The sequence below is a fragment of the Triplophysa rosa genome, linkage group LG9, assembly GCF_024868665.1.
Source record: "Triplophysa rosa linkage group LG9, Trosa_1v2, whole genome shotgun sequence".
Taxonomy (NCBI): domain Eukaryota; kingdom Metazoa; phylum Chordata; class Actinopteri; order Cypriniformes; family Nemacheilidae; genus Triplophysa; species Triplophysa rosa.
The window spans coordinates 3,130,448-3,150,640 of record NC_079898.1 but is presented as its reverse complement, the minus strand read 5'-3'; the positions used below and the strand labels follow the sequence as shown (position 1 = coordinate 3,150,640).

At 40.2% G+C, this 20,193-nt stretch overlaps 1 protein-coding gene across 8 annotated transcripts in view; it reads left to right on the top strand.

Moving 5' to 3' along the window:
* arfgef3 (ARFGEF family member 3) overlaps window positions 1-20,193 on the top strand; it is a 255,967-nt gene that overhangs the window by 155,023 nt on the left and 80,751 nt on the right. For 6 of the 8 annotated variants that reach the window (XM_057342528.1, XM_057342527.1, XM_057342530.1 and 3 more), the window contains 8 exons: window positions 2,068-2,358; window positions 8,026-8,159; window positions 8,683-8,828; window positions 8,967-9,146; window positions 13,174-13,315; window positions 13,614-13,736; window positions 13,877-13,980; window positions 14,562-14,706. In XM_057342528.1, the coding sequence (XP_057198511.1) occupies window positions 2,068-2,358; window positions 8,026-8,159; window positions 8,683-8,828; window positions 8,967-9,146; window positions 13,174-13,315; window positions 13,614-13,736; window positions 13,877-13,980; window positions 14,562-14,706 (1,265 nt within the window). The remainder of the gene's footprint in view (window positions 1-2,067; window positions 2,359-8,025; window positions 8,160-8,682; window positions 8,829-8,966; window positions 9,147-13,173; window positions 13,316-13,613; window positions 13,737-13,876; window positions 13,981-14,561; window positions 14,707-20,193) is intronic. The other 2 variants (XM_057342529.1, XM_057342531.1) reach the window with 2 other exon arrangements.

Sequence of the window (20,193 nt, the reverse complement as noted above, 5' to 3'; positions counted from 1 at the left end):
TTTTTTTACAGTGTATGTAATTACGTTTAATTAGGCCTACTATTCGGAGCAATGGGATCAGTAGGCTTATAACCACCATCTTTGTGCAAACCAACTTTTTAAAATGTTTTTTTCCTGTAGCTTGTAAGTAGCATGCCCGCATCCCGACTCATTTTGCCATGTTCTCGCCAGGCTAGGCTGCATGAGTGGGTTGCCGGGCCTGAATCCCGCACTTATTTCTATGTGCTGAATAATATTTTTTTCCATTTCATTGTAAGTTTCTTTGCAGTTCCACGCACGATAGCGTCAGTCTCTTCACGGAGGTAAATGGCAAGGCATTTGGCATTGACTTGGGCTGTGTTATATTTTAGTTAATAAGTTCATGCTTGTTACATTACAATCATTGCGCAACATTATTGCGTCTCCTTATAGTCAATCAATTTTTGTAATATGGAAACTAAAATCACATGGGCTACTTATAAGAGACATGCATAGACTAAAAGGCCCCTGTAAGTCGCTTTGGATAAAAGTGTCTGATAAATGCATAAATGTAAAATCTATTACTGTTCGTTCGTCCTGTTTATAGCACGAAAGTCCACTGATGTGTGAGTTCAGCAGCAAAAATCAAGTGCAGATACGGTTTATAAAAAGATCTCTCATTCCAGACTTTCTTTTCATACTGACCACGCATTAAGTACTGAAATATAAATCTAAAAACGACCAAGCGATACAGATAAACAGAACAAGACCAACAACGTAAAAAGTGACTGATGGCTCAAGCGGGTCTCGAACAGGCGTTAGATGCTGTCAGAGATTGCGAGTCTATCACGCTAACCAGCAGACCACCACTCACAGTGCTCAGCCTCCGCTTAAAGGGAATGCAGTTTACTTTTTACTCTGGCTGACCTCGCTTATACCAGGAATGATTTCTGGTGTTGGAAATTAGCTAATACACTATTTCAACCGATTGCTTTTTTGCTTTTCACGTAGGCCATACGCACTATATGTAATAAGCAGGATACATTACTATGGGATTGGTTGGCCTTTATACAATTGCTGACCACGTTGTGTAACTATACATTTCCAAAGAGAAGAAGTTGCTTCTTCGGAAAGCAAGCAATGGTTTGTTTAATGTTAGCAAAGGTAACACTGCGCACATAATAAAATCCTGTAAAATTATCAGTGGTAAATTGCTCTGGTCTGGCTCAGTTCATCAGTGATTGGGTGAGAACAGTTCGAATTTACTGGCTGCAGAAATCAGCGGGAGGGGCTCATTATACAACACACAAAATGCCATAAATAATGCGCGCTCTGTGCAACCAAAACGGCGTTTTTTACGCCGTCATATGGCAAGACAGCGGTGCAAAAGGCGGCGCTTTTCAAGCGCCTTAGAACGCCGTTAAATATGGCGTTATGGACGACTTTTCGCGCGTTTTTTACGGTGTTTGGAATCGCGATGCCGTATTTTGCAGCGCAAATACTGTTTAAAACGCCATCAAAAACGGCGCTCGGATATAAACGGCGTGTAATCTATGGCGTAATTCTGACACCATCGGCTTGCCATACGCAAGGGCTTGTATTGCGCGCACTATGGATACCATGCGCGCGCGAAGGTTTCAAACGAGCTCGCGGGATCCAGTTTCCTCGCATGTATATCCGTTGTCCTCTCGCGGAAGTTATTTGCCGTGCGCTGCCAGCATCAGCATTGCGCTCGTTTCTTTATGGCATTATAATGCCTTCATAGATGTGTATGATTTAGAATGGATGTACAACAGCTCTTTCTAAGATGTTTAGCAGATGTTTTTACACAGCAGATGTTTTCCAGATCTTTAGCAGACATCTTACAGATGTACCTGTGCTATCTGGCAATGTAGACTTTAGTTCTAAAACAATATAAACAAATAATGCGTAAATGACATGAAACGTTTGAAGAATGGTGTACTGTATGTTATTTACTGTACATGCATGTTTAATAATACTATAAGTTGATACATTAAAGGAATACTGTAGTTCACCCTGAACTTGAACTTAAATTATTTTCTTCTGTAAGCACAGACACTGAGTTTGTTTTTATTGAATATTCCCCAGAGTAATTGAGTATATCAGTTCACTGGAACACAGTCACTTCAGTGATGGCAGCTCCCAGCCTTCAATGACCATCACTCAGGCACAGCAGGTTGTGTCAGTGGAGCTGGAGATGAGTGGTGAGGTCAGTCCTGAACTGGAGCTGGGTCTCAGTCATCCTGTGATCCAGCCACTGTCCATCCAGGAGCTCTTGAGGACAAGGGACCGTAGTAAAGGCTGTGACCTGGGGGGAAGTCTGCTCACAGGCACCAGTGCAGCCAAAGCCGTCTGCACCCTTTCCACACAAGCTGACAGGTACTCAGCACAGATATTCACCCATCATGTATTATTATCAGCTGGAAATGCCCACTGGATTTTTTTTATCACTGATATCAGTGATAAAAATGTCTCTATAATTTTTTTCTTAATTTTAACATTAATTATAACCAATCAACATTGAAGTATAATTGAGGATATCAATTTTAACATTTATTAGGCTTTGAAAAAAACTTAAAATTTAATTGAACTTTAAAGAATTTTCTTTATGCTTGGGATGGGCGGGTGGGTTTTTGGTGACCACCTGTTGCCACAAAATGCGTCAGTTTTCACAGGTTGACTTTGAATGTTCATTCACCTTTTCCCGCAGAGGAGCATATCGTGTTCCTTTGTGATGACACTAGGTGTCTGGAACAGGTTTTAATGCTCAACTGGCTTATGATTCGTTATGTTTCTTGCCAAGTGATAGCGTGTGAAACTTAGCTTAGCCTACTTTGAGTCTATGCAGGTAAGAAATTGTCTGATGGAGTTTTTGTGAGCTGTTGCGATTTGAAGGATTAATCCGGATAGCTGTCACTTGTGCTGTGATGTTTGGGGCCCCAGCTTGAAGTGTTGCAGTGGGACAGGCTTGTCGTTTTCCACAAAACACCTGCTGTGGGCGTGCAGTGCCTCACAATTGAGTCGTCGACCACGTGGCTTTGTGTGCATGGGATCTGTGGTGAGGAGGAGTTGACTGTTAGAAACATCACAGGTTGGTGGCAGGTCTCTATGATTACCTTCTGTGTTCTGATGTGAATAGAACATCGCTAGATGGCTTATGAAGCACGGAGCAGCTCTTGTCATCTGGGTGCTCAGGCTGTGGTAAGAGCCGTGTTCTGCTGGTGCTTGGCTATCCCCCTTTCATTTTGGTCACGCTATCAGTGTAGACCAATGTTAAGGCAGTGGTTGGCAAGTAGGGCTGTGACGGTGGCCATGACAACTGCACCACCGCGGTGGTAAAGTGCCAGTTCGCCACCGGCGGGAGTGCACGTCACTCTGACAAATATAGGTGTAATAAATATGAGAGTTGCGATAACGATTGCTAGTTGTAGCCTTTCAGTTGTGGATGGTTTTATTTAAAAGATTTTACATTAACAGAAATTATTGGCATACGTTTCCGTTGGTGCGTTCGAGTGCGGGCCTGCACGGCAAAACCCAGGTTATTCTGCGGGTTTTGCAATGGATCTTGTTGTGAAATGAACATACGTAAAATCAAAACTGGCTATAACCCGCTTGCTTAGTGTCAGAGTGCGCGCAGGTTTTGCCGCGGTTGCGGAGAGACATCTATTCATTTGCACTCCTGTGCACATCTTCTGAACGCGCATTTAGTGCAGCTGTACACATTTTAATCTGGACAATGTCAACAAGTAAGTTTCACATCAACGACGAGTCGGGAAAAGTGAAGTTTTTATGGCAATCTGAATAGGAAAGCCAATGTAGGTTTAAACAGTTTGTTTCAAATGGAATGGTTAAGGACTGTAAGGGTTAATACGCCACTGACTGAAGTTACTGCAACAAGAGCTTTTTTATTTAGTATTTAGTTTTCTTATATCATTTAAGTTTTCATTATTTACTGATGTTTATTTAAATGTTTCATATGCTGTATAGTGTGCCGTTTCACTGATGGATTTGCGCGTTAAGCATTAACGGATGTTTCATCCTCATTTATTTCAGATATCATTTTTCAATTTCAAGTATTTAACAATTTCAAGTATTTAAATAACCACACGTCATGTGGTTGCTACACGCAAATATAATAATATAAATATTATTTATATAAATAATATATATTTCTCAACCACCGCACCACCGCGGTGGTAAAAAACTGCCAACGTCACAGCCTTATTGGCAAGTCCAGCTTTCAGATGGAACTCCATTCAGCAAGGGTAAATCAGGCATGTGGTGAAGCGCAGGTGCCATTGGGTGTGTAAATGGCACCGTCTTGAGCGCTCATTTACATGAGTGGGCAGTTCTTTTTAACAGTTCACAAACCTTGTAGGTGGTGTTCTGTGTAGCCCGGGATGCAGCTAGCTAGGGATGTATTGTCATCTGGTTTGTGAGTGGGGCCACGTAGTTGACATTAGTTCTGCATCATCGTCTTTTGTGAAGAGCAGTTCTAGCACTTGCAGTTGATGGCAGGTGCAGGGCGTTGTCCATCTCCTTAGAGTGGTAATCCACTGTCATGCTCTTCATGAAGGCATTTTTCAAAGTCTTTGGTAAATGTACTCACTTGTACAGTATGCACACTGCAAAAGATGACTTATTCAGTAAAAAGGGGGTGTGGCTTCCAGAGTGGGCCATGCTCCACGTATTCCATTGAATATGTGTGGTTGAGGGCTTGGTCACACTGTGTGTTGAGCTGAACAGTGACCCCTTTTGGTGAATACAGGTGCTACAGTATCATTTATTCACCAGAGTGCGAAGCTCTGGGCTGGTCTAGTCTGGCAGAAAGTTCTCGCACTTGACAGGGCCCCCATGGGGCTGTGAGGTTCGCGAGAACCAGGAAGTAGCAGGTTCAGCATTGGTTATTCCATTTCAAGTTCAAAGCATGGGTGTCCTGGGCCGTTGCCATGGTTGACAGGCACGAGTCCAATGGAAACTGAGTGCACTTGACAGCAGAGGAAATGTCTGATGCTGGTGTTGTTGTGGAGAGCGTGTGAACAGTGTAAAGCTGATGTCTGAGATATCTGCCTCTAGTTCCTGTATGGTGCCTGCTATCATCATGTCACTTGGTGATGTGCCTTTGGCATGTAAGGGCAGGAAACGTCTGGGTCGTCGGCTGGTTCGACCTTGAGACTGAGTTCTCGCGACCAGCTGAGATGTCATGCCTGACTTTTGTGACCTGGTGTTACGTCCCAGGACGTATTTGTTTGTGTGGTTTGTTTTTCTCTCTCTCGCTCTCTACTTGCGAGTAGGAGGTAATGGCCACCACCTGATATCAATGATTGGCTGGTGATACAGATTGGAGGATGAGAGGGAGCAGCGGAGTTTTAAGAAGCACTTCCACTACAGAAAATGTGGTTGTGTGTGTGTGGAGGCTCTGTTGTGAGGCTTTGTTCCCTGTGCTGTTCAAGTGAGAGTCTTTGTAATTATTGGTTTCCTCTTCGTTTCTTTTTTAATGATATTGAGGTAATACTGCTGTTGTAATTGTCATTCTTCTCAGCCAGAAAGCTTAATATATTGTAAGGTTATTTTGTTTGTATTTTTTATTTTGTTATTGGATCTGTAAATTAAGTTTGAGCTGTTAATTTGGGGATGGGGTTTAACAACCCTCCTGTATCTAATACAATAAAATTAATACCTTTCTTGCATTTAAGTTTTGAAGTGGGATGTTTCTCTTGTAGTTTCCTCTTGTGAGGTTTATTACTTTGCTTTGTTGCTGACACACACACACAACACCATGTTTATTCTGGTACGTGACCTAACGACCCCTAGACTTAATACGGGAACGTAACACCTGGCAATGCATTTCAGACGAGTTGGCTGGCTGGAAAGCTGAAGTTCCTGTACTTGAGCCCAATTCTTTTGTAATGCTTAAAGTCTCTTAGAAGCTCCAAAACAATTCAGCAGGTCTTCGCTGGTGAAGAGAGGGCATGTGTCCATCCGTGATATGTACATGGGGTGTACATGCTTGTGGAGCTGCTGGTCAGGTGTGTGGGGAATTCTTGTTTCAGTCATACCTCAGCTGATGGCCGTGTATGTGTGTGTCTCGGCCTGTTCTGGGTAGTCAGCCATCTGCTGAGATGTGGTCTGGGTGCCATGCTCATCTGGTGTTAGGATGACTGTCTCTGTGGTTGACAAGCAGGTTGCAGAGATCTGGACGTTTTTCTCAGTAGGAGGGCATTCAAGAGGGTTGTTCGTTTCTGATGCCACTCGTGGTCAAAAAGAGTCTGATTTGGATTTTTACATCCTCCTGGTGAGGTTACTTGTGGAATCAGCTCCTTTGATATCCTCGTGATCTCTGCTGGCTCAGACGTAGTTGCACTGTTTTGCTCTCTGGACAGGTGTCGTCCATGGTGTTGAGATGAATGCCTCGATGACTGTTGGGCCGGAACGGGTCTGTGGCTCCTAGGTTGCCAGCTGGGTTTCCACGGGGTGCCATCTTTTGGGTCGACCGACGAAAGTGGTCAGCTCCATGTTGTCTCAGGGCATCCTGTCTGGTGCTTGGCTGTTCCCGGCAGGCTGTAACATCTGCTGAGTCTCTGCTGAAGATCTGCTGCTGTGGTGCACCCTCCAGAGTCAGTTCTTTGTCATTTGCAGAGATTTAAACAGTCTTTATGGAGGCAGCGCTATGTTTTCTCTAGGCCTTATGGGCTGAGTTCCGCAGATATCAGGTGGTCTTGGCAGAAGAAGGCCTTAGCGCTTAGCTGATGACTCACAGTGTGATGCGGATGTCTGAGGCAGGAGAGTTTTACGTTGAAGTCTTCTTCCCTTTCGGCCTGTTACGTCATCTCATGTAGGCTCGGTTGCTGGCTGTAGCAGGGGTGTTGTAGCTGCTGTAATCCGCTTTGACAGTTTCTGACTGCTGGCATAGGATGCTGTGGTCCTCAAGGCTGGAGGTGATCCTAAGCAGGTGATCTGTCTTGTGTGGTCACACTGGGCAGTGTTCCTGCCTGGGAGTCAATGTTTTGCAGGTAGGAGTTTGTTGTGGCCTCCTGCAGTGTTCAGAGTGACAGCGTTAAGTGGTGACAGCTGTCATGTTTCTGGCCAGCTTGCTGGGGTCAGTGGGGACATGCAGGGTGTGTGTCTGCAGGTTCTTCTGGATGGTTCCTGCCCCACCCCTTTGTGTTTGCTGGCTAGGAAGGTGTGAACAGTGGGCTTTCGACTAGTCAATAAAGACGACCTAGTCAATAAACAGTGGACTGAGATAACTACAGTAGAGTTATGTTAAATCTTTTGCCAGGGAAACTCCGCAGAATTCTGCCATGAATTACTCACCCTTAAGTTGTTCGATAGTTTTGATGAGATTCGGAAGCTTTTTGACTCACGCCCATAGATGGCAATGTAACTGGCATTATGTGCTTTGAATGTCAGTTAAGTTGCTGTCTATGGGCGGGAGTCAGAAAGGATTTTTATCTTTATCTTTATGTACACAATAATAATCTTTTACACTGTAAACCATTTATTTTTTATATTTGGCATGTTTGTGTGCTACTGCCCTTCCCTCTGTGTAATAAGTAAAGTGAAAGTGCGGTGCGGACCCGCCCAGACGTGCGTTTTCTACTAACACGTTCTTTAAATAAAAATATATATTGCGCCGTTGACTTTAGACCAGGTTTGATTTGGTCTATGGTGCAGTCTATTTTCAGTTCCTCAAAATGGCAATGCGCCTGAAACACCTCTTTTTTTAGACCAGCATGCCCGTGGGCGCACAAATGAGCGCAAATGCATTTGCTATTTAAACAATGTGGCGCCGGATGGGAAAATGAGAACCGCACCGGGCTGAAACTAGCAAAAACACTTGCGCTGCGCCACATTGTGCCGGGTGTACGATAGGGCGCTATATGTTTCTTTTATTAAATTTGTGAAGTGGCATCCCTTACTCAGTCAAATCAATTTTATTTACATTAAACTTTCCATAATGTACAAGCTTTTACAGGTTACTACAGGTCCTTAGACTATCATATCTCTTTAGGTGTTAATGTGTAGTTATTGTGTGTTTTGCAGGCTGTTTGAGGATGCTGTGAGTAAACTCAACCTGGTGGGCCTGGTGGGCTTTCTACATCAGCTCAGAAAAGCTTCGCAGTCTCAACTCTTTGATTCAGTTACAGAAACCGGAGACTATTCCTTAGCTATGCCAGGTATTGGTGTCTCTACTTTTAATTAATAAAAACACAGTGTAAACACATTTAATTAATTTAATTATGGCACCTTTCCATAATATAGATTTTTCTGCTTTAGTGGATCTGAATTTCTCAAAGAAATAGTTCAAGTTAAAATTAAAATTTCATGTTAATTCACTCACCCTCATGTCTGTGTGTTTATTTCTTCTGTCGAAAACAAATTGAGGCTTTTGAAGAAAGCTTTCCAGGGTTCTTATCCATAAAATGGACGTCAATGGTTGGTTAAGGTCCAAATTTCATTTTCATCGCAGCTTCAAAAGGCTCTACACAACACCAGCTGATGAATAAGGGTGTTGTCTAGCGAAACGATTAGTCATTTTCCAAGAAAGCTAAAAAATTATATACTTTTTAAACATAAATTATATGGCTTGCACAGCCTCAGATGTTTAAATCCAGTAGAAATATTTGTGTGGACTGTGAAGTGACGTTCAATAAGACACTTTGTGCCTGTTACCTTCATTTCATTGGGTTTTCATTACAGGAGAGGCAAAGTCAACCCAGGACAAGTGCAGTGCCCTCCATCTCTTTCGGCTGGGGGAGGCCATGCTGTGGATTGTGAAGAACAAGAGTAGACCACTGCTGCACATGATGAGAGCCTGGAGTGTGGTGGCACCCCATCTAGTGGAGGTAAAACAAAAACACAATACACACAGGACTAAATGTACTGTCATAAATTTGTTGTACACAATCCCAATTTGACATTTTTAACATGTACACATGTGTGCCACCAAAAATAATCATCCAGTTTTTATGTTCTCTCCACAGGCAGCCTGTCACAAGGAGCGTCACGTATCTCAGAAGGCCGTGTCTTTTATTCATGATGTTCTGATGGAGGTCCTGAGCAGTTGGGGGGAGCTGCCACACTTTCACTTCAATGAAGCCCTCTTCAGACCCTTTGAGCACATCATGCAGCTTGAGCTCTGCGATGAAGATGTCCAAGATCAGGTCTGCCATTGTGACTTAAAATAATATTGTTTGACCTTGCTAAACTTTCTGAAACCTATACAAACCCTGCTAAAACTCTTCGATCTAATTAATATAGACACTTCCTTGCTGCTTTTGTGTTTATTTTTTGTCGTTTGTTGTTTACATTATACACATACTTGCCAACACAGACATTTGACTTAGTGTCACTTAACGCATACGGTTCAGGACCAGCATCTTTTAGCACTGGGACTGCTTCATCAATCAGTTTCAAATGATCTGCAAATCCAGGGTTATCCACCATTTATATAACATTCATCAAAGAAATGCTGTGAACAAACAAACACAGCTGAACTTATATAACACAAACGAAACATGTTGAGGGGCATGTTCTTATACATAACAGAAATTCATGTTCGAAAGAAAACTTTCTGAAACCTATACAAACCCTGGCGGAGTGTATCGAGCACAGAAATATTACGTCATACGTCCAACTCGTTTTTTGACAAATTGACCATTTTAAGCATAAGAATCCAGCAGGTTTAACTGTGTAAAGAAGTCAGAATGCATGAAATAGCATTTTACCCCCCTTTAAGATTTCATACATTAGGTTAGAAAAGCTAAAATTACCATTACAGAAGCAAAATGTTTAGTTTCTTTAAGATTCTTATCTTATCTCTAGCTAGGAAATCTTAAATCGCTCCATCAAGTTTGATAATCTACTCTCAGGTCTGTTTCCAAGCAACCCACAATGTGCGAGCTGCTCCTGTGATGTAATATTTGATTAAAACACAAACTTATAGTCCTTTCTATTTTCAAGCGGCATAAATTGTAAAGTTTTAATAAGCTATGTGGTTTTTACGATGTGTACTTTTGTCTTATCACCTTTAACCTTATTATTTATTAGTCTCAGGTTAGGCAAAGTAAGTCAAGTCCGGCCTAAGTTATAAGTACAGTATTTCAAATACTCACAATTTGGTCGGAAGACTCCTTTGTGATATGTTCTTGCTCAACATCTTAAAACACTAAATTAAAACCTAGGTAGGCAGTTTTTGTAATCAATTAAATTTCTTTCAATTGGTTACTTTTCTTTCTATAACAAACTTTTAAAGGCAAGTAATAGTCAACAAATACAATACTAAATAGAACAACTACGGTTTCAAACAAAGGTGTATTCAGCTTCTGGGCTTCTTATCTTCAGCTGGGCTTCTAGCGTCAGGGTATACTGATGGTCTGCAGTATCTGAGCTGGCTGTCGGTTCTTCTGTCTCTTATACCTTGTAGTGTCCTTGAACTATCTTAACCCAACCACGAGCCTGACTGACCGACAGTAAACTCATCCATGGACTTGCCTGGACAAGTTCATCCTTCAAAAGCGCATGTGCATATAACTGTCCTGTTTCACTCCTCCTTCCACAGGTAGCCACACCCATACATTATCAATCTTGCAACCAGTCCATTATATTCGATACCCAATAAACAAAAATAACAGACAAGTAGGCAAAGTAATTGCACTTCCTTGCCATTATATAACAGTGGAATCATATTTTGTTGGAGTCTTTATTGTTAGTGTTTTGTTGTTGAGGCGCATTAAGTTACTGTACATTTACATTTATCAGACGCTGCGGACAGACCATAGACTGTATAAAAGATGGACAACGTGACGCCGCTTCCTTCCATTGTAATGAATTGAGTGTAAAACGTCTGACGATGGGCGCTGACATGTTACCCAAAAACGTCAGTGGAGTCAGAGTCTGCGCGGTAGTGAGCACGAAGTGAAGCGTGGTATCAAGGTCCCGCCCATATTCCCTGATGACTCAATCGTAAACGAAGAACTCATTTTACCACCCTTTTTTATAACATCGTATAACTTACTGAAACCAAACTTATTAAAAAAACAAACACTTAGACAATACATTAACGTGATAAAAACTGACTAAAATAACAGAAAACATCTTTGGAAAAAAATATTTGAAGTTTATTGCATTTTATAGTTTGGCTCCTGTCCTTTTTGTTTACATGGACGACCAGGGGACGACCAAAGAGCCTGCAGCTTCACTTTTGTGTGAGGCACCCCTGGGACAACACAATGGGTCTTACAATATAAAGAAAACAACTGTGCGATTCATTCTGAAAGGGCAATAATATTATAAATGCTACAATATACTGTTTAAAAAATTATTAGAGAGACACTGTTTCAAAAATTATTAGAGACATACCTGTGAAAACACAGAAAGGAGTCAGTCAAATATCAAGTGCGCATTCCTTTTCGCATCAAGTGTTTACGGAAAAGGTACGTACGTTTTTTTACATATTGGAGAACGACACCAGCGAATCTAAATGAACGTGAGTGATTTATTAGAATTAAAAATATCAAACATCGTCTTTTTTTTGTCTTTATTGTTACCATTGGGTTTCATATAAGAACACTTGTCAGGTTGTCCTAATTTTTTTATAGGATTTTTGGTGAAGTACGCTTTTGTTATACCCCTTTCCTATCTGTAGTTAACGTAAGATAATGCCCAAAGGACGCTTCTGTTATACCTCTTTCCTATCTGTAGTTCAGATAAGATAATGCACTTAGGAAATGCTGTTCTGTACTAGCTTTTTTCCTAAATGAGGTCCTAACTAGGAGGTGCGGTTTTAAGTTGGTTTAAATCCTTTTTAACAAATAGATGTTTCTCTGTCAAGATGAGCTGGTTCTCCTCATCCCCCCAAAATTTAACATGCGGTGTACCCCAGGGCTCTGTTCTAGTTCTTTTCTCGCTTTATCTTCTCCCTCTGGGTTCCATTTTCAGGAAACATAATATCTCATTTCACTGTTATGCTGACAACATGCAGATTTATATGCCTCTGTCTAGGGAAAAAGGGGGTGTTCTTGACAATCTGACTGCTTGTCATCAGGGGAAAGCTTGGCTTGCCAAGAACTTCCTATTTTTGAACTCTGACAAAACTGAGGTTATTGTTTTCGACCCCTCAGAAACTAGACCAAAACATGATATCGACCTTGGTCACTTAAATCAATTTAACTCTCCCCAAGTACGGAACCTAGGTATGCTGTTAGACAACTCTCTTAAATTTGATAAGCAAATTAGCGCGGTCATTGGTTCAAGCTTTTTCTATCTTCGGTCTTTATCAAAAATCAAACACTATCTCCCAAAGCGCTGCTTGGAAACAGAGATCCATGCTTTCATTACATCACGCCTGGATTATTACAATTTGATTTAGTTTGGTATAACTAAGTCCCAAATTGCACGCTTACAGATTGTTCAAAATGCGGCAGCAAGATTTCTTACGGGAAAGAAGAAGTTCAATCATGCCACCCCTATACTGAGATCCCTTCATTGGCTCCCTATAAATTTTAGAATCAAGTACAAAATTTTACTATTAGTCTATAAATCACTTAATGATCTAGCCCCTGCGTATCTGTCTGACCTTTTACATTTATACTCTCCCACCAGAAGCCTCAGATCTGAATCTAAGCTCCTCCTTTTGATACCCAGAACTCGGCTGAAATCTAGAGGTAACCGTGCTTCTGAAGTGGCTGGTCCTACACTATGGAATAAGCTCCCGTTATATATTAGATCGGCTTCTTCTTTGATGGAATTCAAATCCCATTTTAAAACGTATTTATTCTCTCTTGCTTTTAGTCTATAATGATTGTCCTTGATTTTTATTCTTGTTTGTTTTATTTTCTATTGTGTCTTAAATATTATCTGTGTTTTATTTCTCAGTATTATTGGACATGTACAGCACTTTGGTCGGCCTGGGAATGTTTTTAAATGTGCTATATAAATAATCAAACTTGAAATTGAACTAACTGAAATTACCATGCTGTAAAATAATATTTTCAAGTTACTATCTTTCTGAAATACGCCCCCAGGTTTTGCATTTTTGGATGAACATGCTTTGTTTAAAAACAGTATAGCATGTCACTACATTAGGGACGGTCCAAATCAACTGTCAATTTTTGTGCTATGGGGATGCTGTTTTATTCTGATAATCAGTGGGTTCCAAGTTTTCAGATGTGTTTTTGTCATGGCATGCAGGTGATCACCTCTATAGGAGAGCTGGTGGAGATGTGTTCAGCTCAGATCCAGTCTGGCTGGAGGCCACTGTTCAGTGCACTCAGAACTGTGCACGGAAACAAGACAGACATGAAGGATTACCTGACTGGAGAATATTCAATGGGTCTGTGCGCTTTGATTTTTAAAGCTACAACAGACATGAAAAGCTCTAGATTGCTACTGTACCATTACAATCAGCAGTTGGATACACAACCAATGCATTTCTCATTTCTAATGTGCCGTGATGATATTAAACCATGACATTTGTCTATCACATTTCCTTCCGTTTATAGTTTCCCATCATCTGTTTAGTTTATATAAATTATTGATGTGTAAATTGATACTTTACCCTGGTAAAAATGTGAGAAATCCGTTATTAAAAGAATCTGCTCTCATGTTCATCGTGTTTTTTATAAATGCAGGGAAGTCACAGGCACCTGTGTTTGATGTCTTTGAAGCCTTCATCAACACTGACAACATCCAGGTGTTTGCCAACGCAGCTACTGACTACATCATGTGCCTTATGAAGTTTGTGAAAGGTTTAGGTGAACTCAGCTCTTTCATAATAAATAAATAATGTTCATCTTTGCAATTTTATTCTGTAGTGTTGTCCACAATGTGCTTTATTAAAAAGCACAGAAAAAAATAAACTTAACTGAAAACATTTAAACACTTTTTTTTGCAGGAGAAGTGGACTATAAGGAGATTGGGGATTGTTTTCATGTCAGTGGATACAGCTCTACTGATCTGTGCCTGCCTGCCCTGGACTATTTGAAAAAATGTTCAGAGGTATGCAGCTAACATCCATAAAGTAAATTAAACTCATGTAGTTATTCTTTATGTGACAGTCTTTTTTATTTACATTGATTGAACTTCAGACCAATGCAGGGTTCGATTATTCAGTTGTCATTTACTTATAAGGTTTCATTTCACTTTAAAAATATTAAATTTTCTCAACTTTTTTTCAGATTAAATTGAAAGATTTTCAAAGTAATGGGAAGCTGTGAAAACTTTAGTAATGCAATTTTTCACTTTGTTGGGTTGATATACTTGTACTGATTTATTTAGTCATTTGGTAGCTATCATTTATTTAAAATTCAATTCAATTAGTAAAACTAAAACAAGAATCAAAACAATTTGTATTCATAAAGTTTTGTAGTCTCAATGCCGTGAATACACACAAGGCGATGACGTATATGTGCTAAAATCTGAGATCGTAGCAGAAGTTTGTCATCGCCCCGTGTGTAACATTCCCCATTGGATTCAGGGTTCAGCTGATGTCTAGGCAACTGGGTGATGTTGCACATAACATGTAGTTTGTAGTTTGTTATTCCTTTATTAACAGTACGTGTTATCTCACATTTGTCTAGCTCCTTGCCAAAATCTACAAGATGCCTTCTAAGCCTGTGTTCTTGGGTGCGAGACTGGCTAGTCTGCCCATGAGAGCCCAGGAGCGCTCTGTGAGCAGCGAGGATGGCATGGACTGTGTTTTAGCTGAGTTTGACGATGACACGGGTGACTATTCTAAACCTCTTCCTCACATTTATTTGGGCCCTATCGGCGCAATGCGGTGCAAGTGATTTTGCTAGTTTTAACCCGACCCAGTTCTCATTTTACCGTCCTGCACCGTGTTGTTTAAATAGCAAATGCATTTGCACCCATTTGTGCGCCCATGGGAGTGCTGGTCTAAAAAAGAGGTGTGTTCAGGAGCATTGTTGGCGCGTTGCTATTTTGAGGAGCTGAAAATAGACAACGCCGTAGACCAGGAGTCTTCAACTAAAATTGCTTGAGGTCCAGTAAACGAACCCTCCTTACCAGCCGAGGTCCGGACAATTAAATACCTAAAAATATGAATAGATGTTTTTTTTATATCTATACGATGGCATAACGATGTCTGACAACAATATAATGAAGGAACATGTGCAAAATGCCCTAATCTCCAAACCTGCACTGAACATACATTCATTTCAACATCAACAACTTTAAAAGAAAACTAAAGTGTTGTTTTCTGCTGAACTGAGATTAACATCAAGTCGTGACTGATCATCCTCTGATAACATTTCAGTTCTTCTTGTGGCTGTTGCAGCTGAAAAGGGGGATTTGTTTAATATTTTCTTTTAGTTCATGTCTTTATTTTCCTTCTAAAAGTGTTTCACAGAAGCCTCCATGCACTCTTTTACTTTTTTCCCATCAGTAAAGGGCTTTTTATGTTTTCCTAAGATCCACTGTATTCTTAGTGAACATTCATATGCTGGTTGTTGGGCGGTAAGTGAGTGAGGGAGGACCCGTGTAGATCGCTCCTACTGGGCTTTGAGCTAATATATTTTCCGTGTCCTTACCTCGGACTGCTGCGGGTAAGTTTCTTCAAAGTGTCCACGTCTAATTTCATAATGCCGTTTAAGGTTTCCAATTTTGACAACCGCAACAGACTCCGAGCAAACGAGACAAACCGGTCTCGTGCATGTCGATGCAGGAAGAATAAATGCAAATTTCTCGACCCATTCATCTCGGAAAACATGGTTTTCGGCGTCAACTTTTCTAACTTTTGGAAAGGACATTGTTTTTCAGTCACTGACTGTTACATCTGTCTGCGCGCTGTGCAGTGAGTCTGTCTCGACTCTCTTCACTCAACGTAGTGCGCATGTGTTAACTGTCCGTGGCGCCGTAGGACCCAAACTGCTACTGAGCGGACCTTGATGTGCCTGGTATAAATTTGATTGCATTATAAAATAATGTTAGGCGTTCATTTATTTATTATGTCAAAAGGCTTTGAGGTCCGGACGGATGCATCTCACGGTCCGCATCCGGACCGGAGTCCGCTAGTTGGTGACCCCTGCTGTAGACCAACTCAAAACTGGTCTAAAGTAAAAAATATGTTTTTGGTTATTTAAAGTAACAATATGGGGATTTTAGGAAGATCTATTGACAGAAATGCACAAAACTATTTCTTCAGAGGTGTATAAAGACCTTGCATAATGAACCGGTATGTTTCTAATACCAGGGCTCTAGACTAACTTTTTGCACTGGTTGCACTGGTGCGCCTAACTTTTTTTCAAATTTTCGACCGCATCGCATTTAACACCGCAGTTTTACCAGTTCACTTTTTTAAAAATTGCTGTCCATATAGGCAAAATTGACTTTAAAATGATTAACTAACAATCTGGTCAACATAAAGTTCTTTATTTGAAGCACAATTCTACAAGAAAGGTAACTTACTGAAAAAGTGTTGGTGCTTAAAGTGCTTCACTGAACTGAAACTTAAACTTAAAACATCTCAAGATAAATGGACCAGGGCTTGACATAAAATTGGAGGTTGATGGCTCCGTGTCAGAGCATTGCTTATGATTTTCGGACGGATCAGGCCTTAACTTAACATTATTCACGAAAAAGTTGTCAATCGTTCTTTTCATCTTCTCTCATCGGCTACATCCACTCTGTTTAACTGACGGGCCTATAGGTTACTCTCTCTGTCTGATTGACTGCAGCACACGCATTTTCAAACGTACACACAGGTTGCGCTAGACTTTTTTATTGTCCGTCATTTTGACTGACAGGCTCGTAAAAAATCCGTCATAATCTATTATTACCCGTCACTATGGTGCAAGGTGGCATTAAGTGGTAATTAGAATGTTAGTGACGTCATCACACTGTACTTGCGTCTCGGAACTTGTTGTATTTTAATACAACTGAATGCCCAATAAAGCCGTTGTTGTTTATATTCATCTATATATTTAATGTTTTAATGTTCATGTTCATATGTGATTCGATCTGGTAAAACCCAACACATGGTGCAAATTTATATATTACAGTTTTTGATACCAGTTATGGCTGAGGTCGGCTGAAGCGCTATGATTTTCAGGAACGGAATTTGGAGGAAAACGGGTTTAAAGTTAAGTGATGAAAATAAAAGCACAACAGTCCAGTATTACAAGTAAAAGTCACTTTACAGTGGTAAAAGACTTACTCTAATAACAATTTAATAAAAAAACATTTCCCAGTGTTGAAGTCTATAAAAATACTGTACAAAACCGTTTGAACGAAAGCAAGGAAAATGGTGCAGGGCACACTTAAGGAACGAGAGCTCTGCCATTATCACTACGCAAGGAAACTAACAAACATTATGGATAACAACTAATAAGCAGTGAAGCAAGTGCATTGACACTCCTTCATTCTTCATGTTATGTGGTTTACTTTGATAGGTGAACTGTCTTTCCCGCGTCCCAACGCGACATCCGACTGTTTTTCCCAGATCGCATCACATCGCATCACATACAGTATGTCTAGTCGGTAACAATGACAGGTGAAAACACGCACGTCCCTCCGCTAGCATATCACACGCTCTAATGAAGGGAAACGGGGAGTTACAAATTGCCCTCATTGTAATCTGTCAAAATGACGGACGGCCTTCAGATTTTTCCGTCACTGGTAAAAAATTTTTGTCAATGACAGAGAATTTTCGATTTAACGCAACCTCTGGTACACACACTTACAGGCAAATCTGGACCACGGCCAATCAGAGGGGGGTCCGCCCTTCACTATCTCTGATTGGTTTAGACCACGATATGGGCCTAATGTGTGTCTGTTGTTGAATCACAGGGAGACTTTCAGAGTCGCAGAGACTTTTTTCTCCCTCGAAAAGCTGGCAGATTTTTCTTAGTCGCACCATTGAGAAATAAGGTCGCACTCTAGAGCCCTGAATACCTAGAATAAGCTGTTTATATCTACATAAAGAGCGGCCCTACATACATGGAATTCGCCGTCATGTTTTGTACAGCAGCCCTAAATGGACAAACAACTCTACAATGCTCGTTTCCTCTCCCCTGCGGTATATTGGTGAAACAGATCATACTCTACGGTTCGGAACGCATGTGACCTGCGGATTAAATGTAAGTTTATTCATCATTGAGTAAGAGAGTAAAACACAATCTCTCTACAGTTTTAGCGCCAACGCGCTCTCGCTCTCTCTCCAGTATCTGGACAAGTATTAAAGATTAAAGCGGTTCCAGATAAACAATGACGCTCAAAAATGCTCCGTCACACAGCTAATATTAGAACAGAAACAACAACATATCTTGGTTCTAACAAACAGAAAAAACAATGTAAAACTAACATACTTATCCGAATCAAAGCAACCTCCTCGGGGTGGGGGGTGATTTTAAGAAGATCTTTCTCTCCAACGACTCTGCTGGAAAGTATCTCCATAGATATCTATGAGGATCTCAGCTAAAAGCCTTAGTACCGCGGATCCTAACGCATCTCTGCTGGAAAGTCTTTATAATATTAGCACAGGTCCTAGCTCCTGCTTGACTTTCATCCTTCTTTTTATACTTAAAATCCACAGACCTTTTATTTTGTGTAATAAATAAGACATCGCTCTTTCTACAGTCTTTCTAATGCCGGCATGATCTCTCCCCTGCGTCAACATGAGAACGACATATTTTTGTACTATGGTGGCCACCGTCGTGTTTGGACTGAGTGATTCGTTGCAAATCTATAATACAACGCTAGTGGCCACTGTAAATCAAAAACTGCGCCTTTAAAGAGCGCATTAGAAATATGCGCCTATAGAGGGTATGCATTGACGTCACTTTCCCATGTGAACATGTCGGGACACACCCTGGGACACGCTCCCCTGGGTGGCAAAACACCCAGCAAAATGGCTCAGGAGAAACAAATAAACCGAGACTAAAACACGCAATAATTTGCTGAAATTACAAGGAGATGTTCTTATTTATGTAATGTACACAGCCGGTTAAATAAATGGTTTTATCAGATGCACACGCCTGGCCCAAAGTTAACTTTCAGTCTGTGTTTGTTTATTTTTCTGGTTAGTAGCTAATAATGTAACTATTTATATTTTAATCAACTTATTGTATATTCATATTTATTTATATGAATACTTCATTGTATAATATGGTATTAAATAGACAATTTCATGAATTTTATTGTATTTACATTTTATTAAGTAAACAATTTGTTGAAGGCGTCGCGTAACTTTGTCGCATTTAAGTTTAGCCAAGTAACTGTTAGTAATTGGTTAGTAACCAAGTAATTGGTAACCAAAAACAACACTGGCTAGACATACTTTTAACTTGCTAGCTAATGTAATCTTCTTGCAGTGATGTATAAAGTACCCAAAAGAAGTACTTGAGTAAAAGTACAAATATATCGCCAGAAAATTACTTTGGTAGAAGTGAAAGTAGCCTTTTAGATTATAATTTAAGTAAGTCTTAAAGTAACAGAAAGATATTGTACTTAAGTATTCAAAGTACTGTTTATATTAAATCTAAGTATTTAAAGTAAAGTTGAAGCAAACGTTGTTGATATTTTTTTATTTTTTAGCTTAAAGATCAAAAATGGTGCTTACATAGAAATGTACAACTTTGAAAAAGTTCTGTCTCAAGCTCAGTTTTTTTTATCTGGAACAACATTTTACCATTATAATTTTATTAAAGGATAGTTCCCTCCCACCCCCAATATTATCCCTCTAAGAGAACAAAATCAGAACAAATCTGTCTTGACCTTACTTCTTTCTTTCCTTGCATTTGCCTTACAGTAACAACCCAGTCGTTTGATAATTCATTGAAACTAAAAAAATGATGTTTATCTTTTAAAAGAAGCAGCACATTAAAATCTTGTGATGACATTAACTGCGGAGAGCACCTTTTTGCACTTACACATTGAGCTTTAACCAATGATTGGTTCAGCATAGTCATGGTGACCCGATCACCGACTTGTCTATTTCAGTTCTGTTTCTATGTTTTTAATTTTTAGTTAAAAGTATACATTTTCTTCAGGAAATGTAGTGGAGTAAAAGTAAAAGTCTGCAGAAATATAAAGACTCAAGTAAAGTACAGATACTCCCAAAAAATACTTAAGTACTGTACTTAAGTATTTTTACTTCGTTATATTACAACATTGTCTACTTGTTATTTCTGTTGTTTGTTTTCAGAAAAAATGTACCGGAAGTTAAGTTTGGGCCACAAAATCGGGCATGCACAG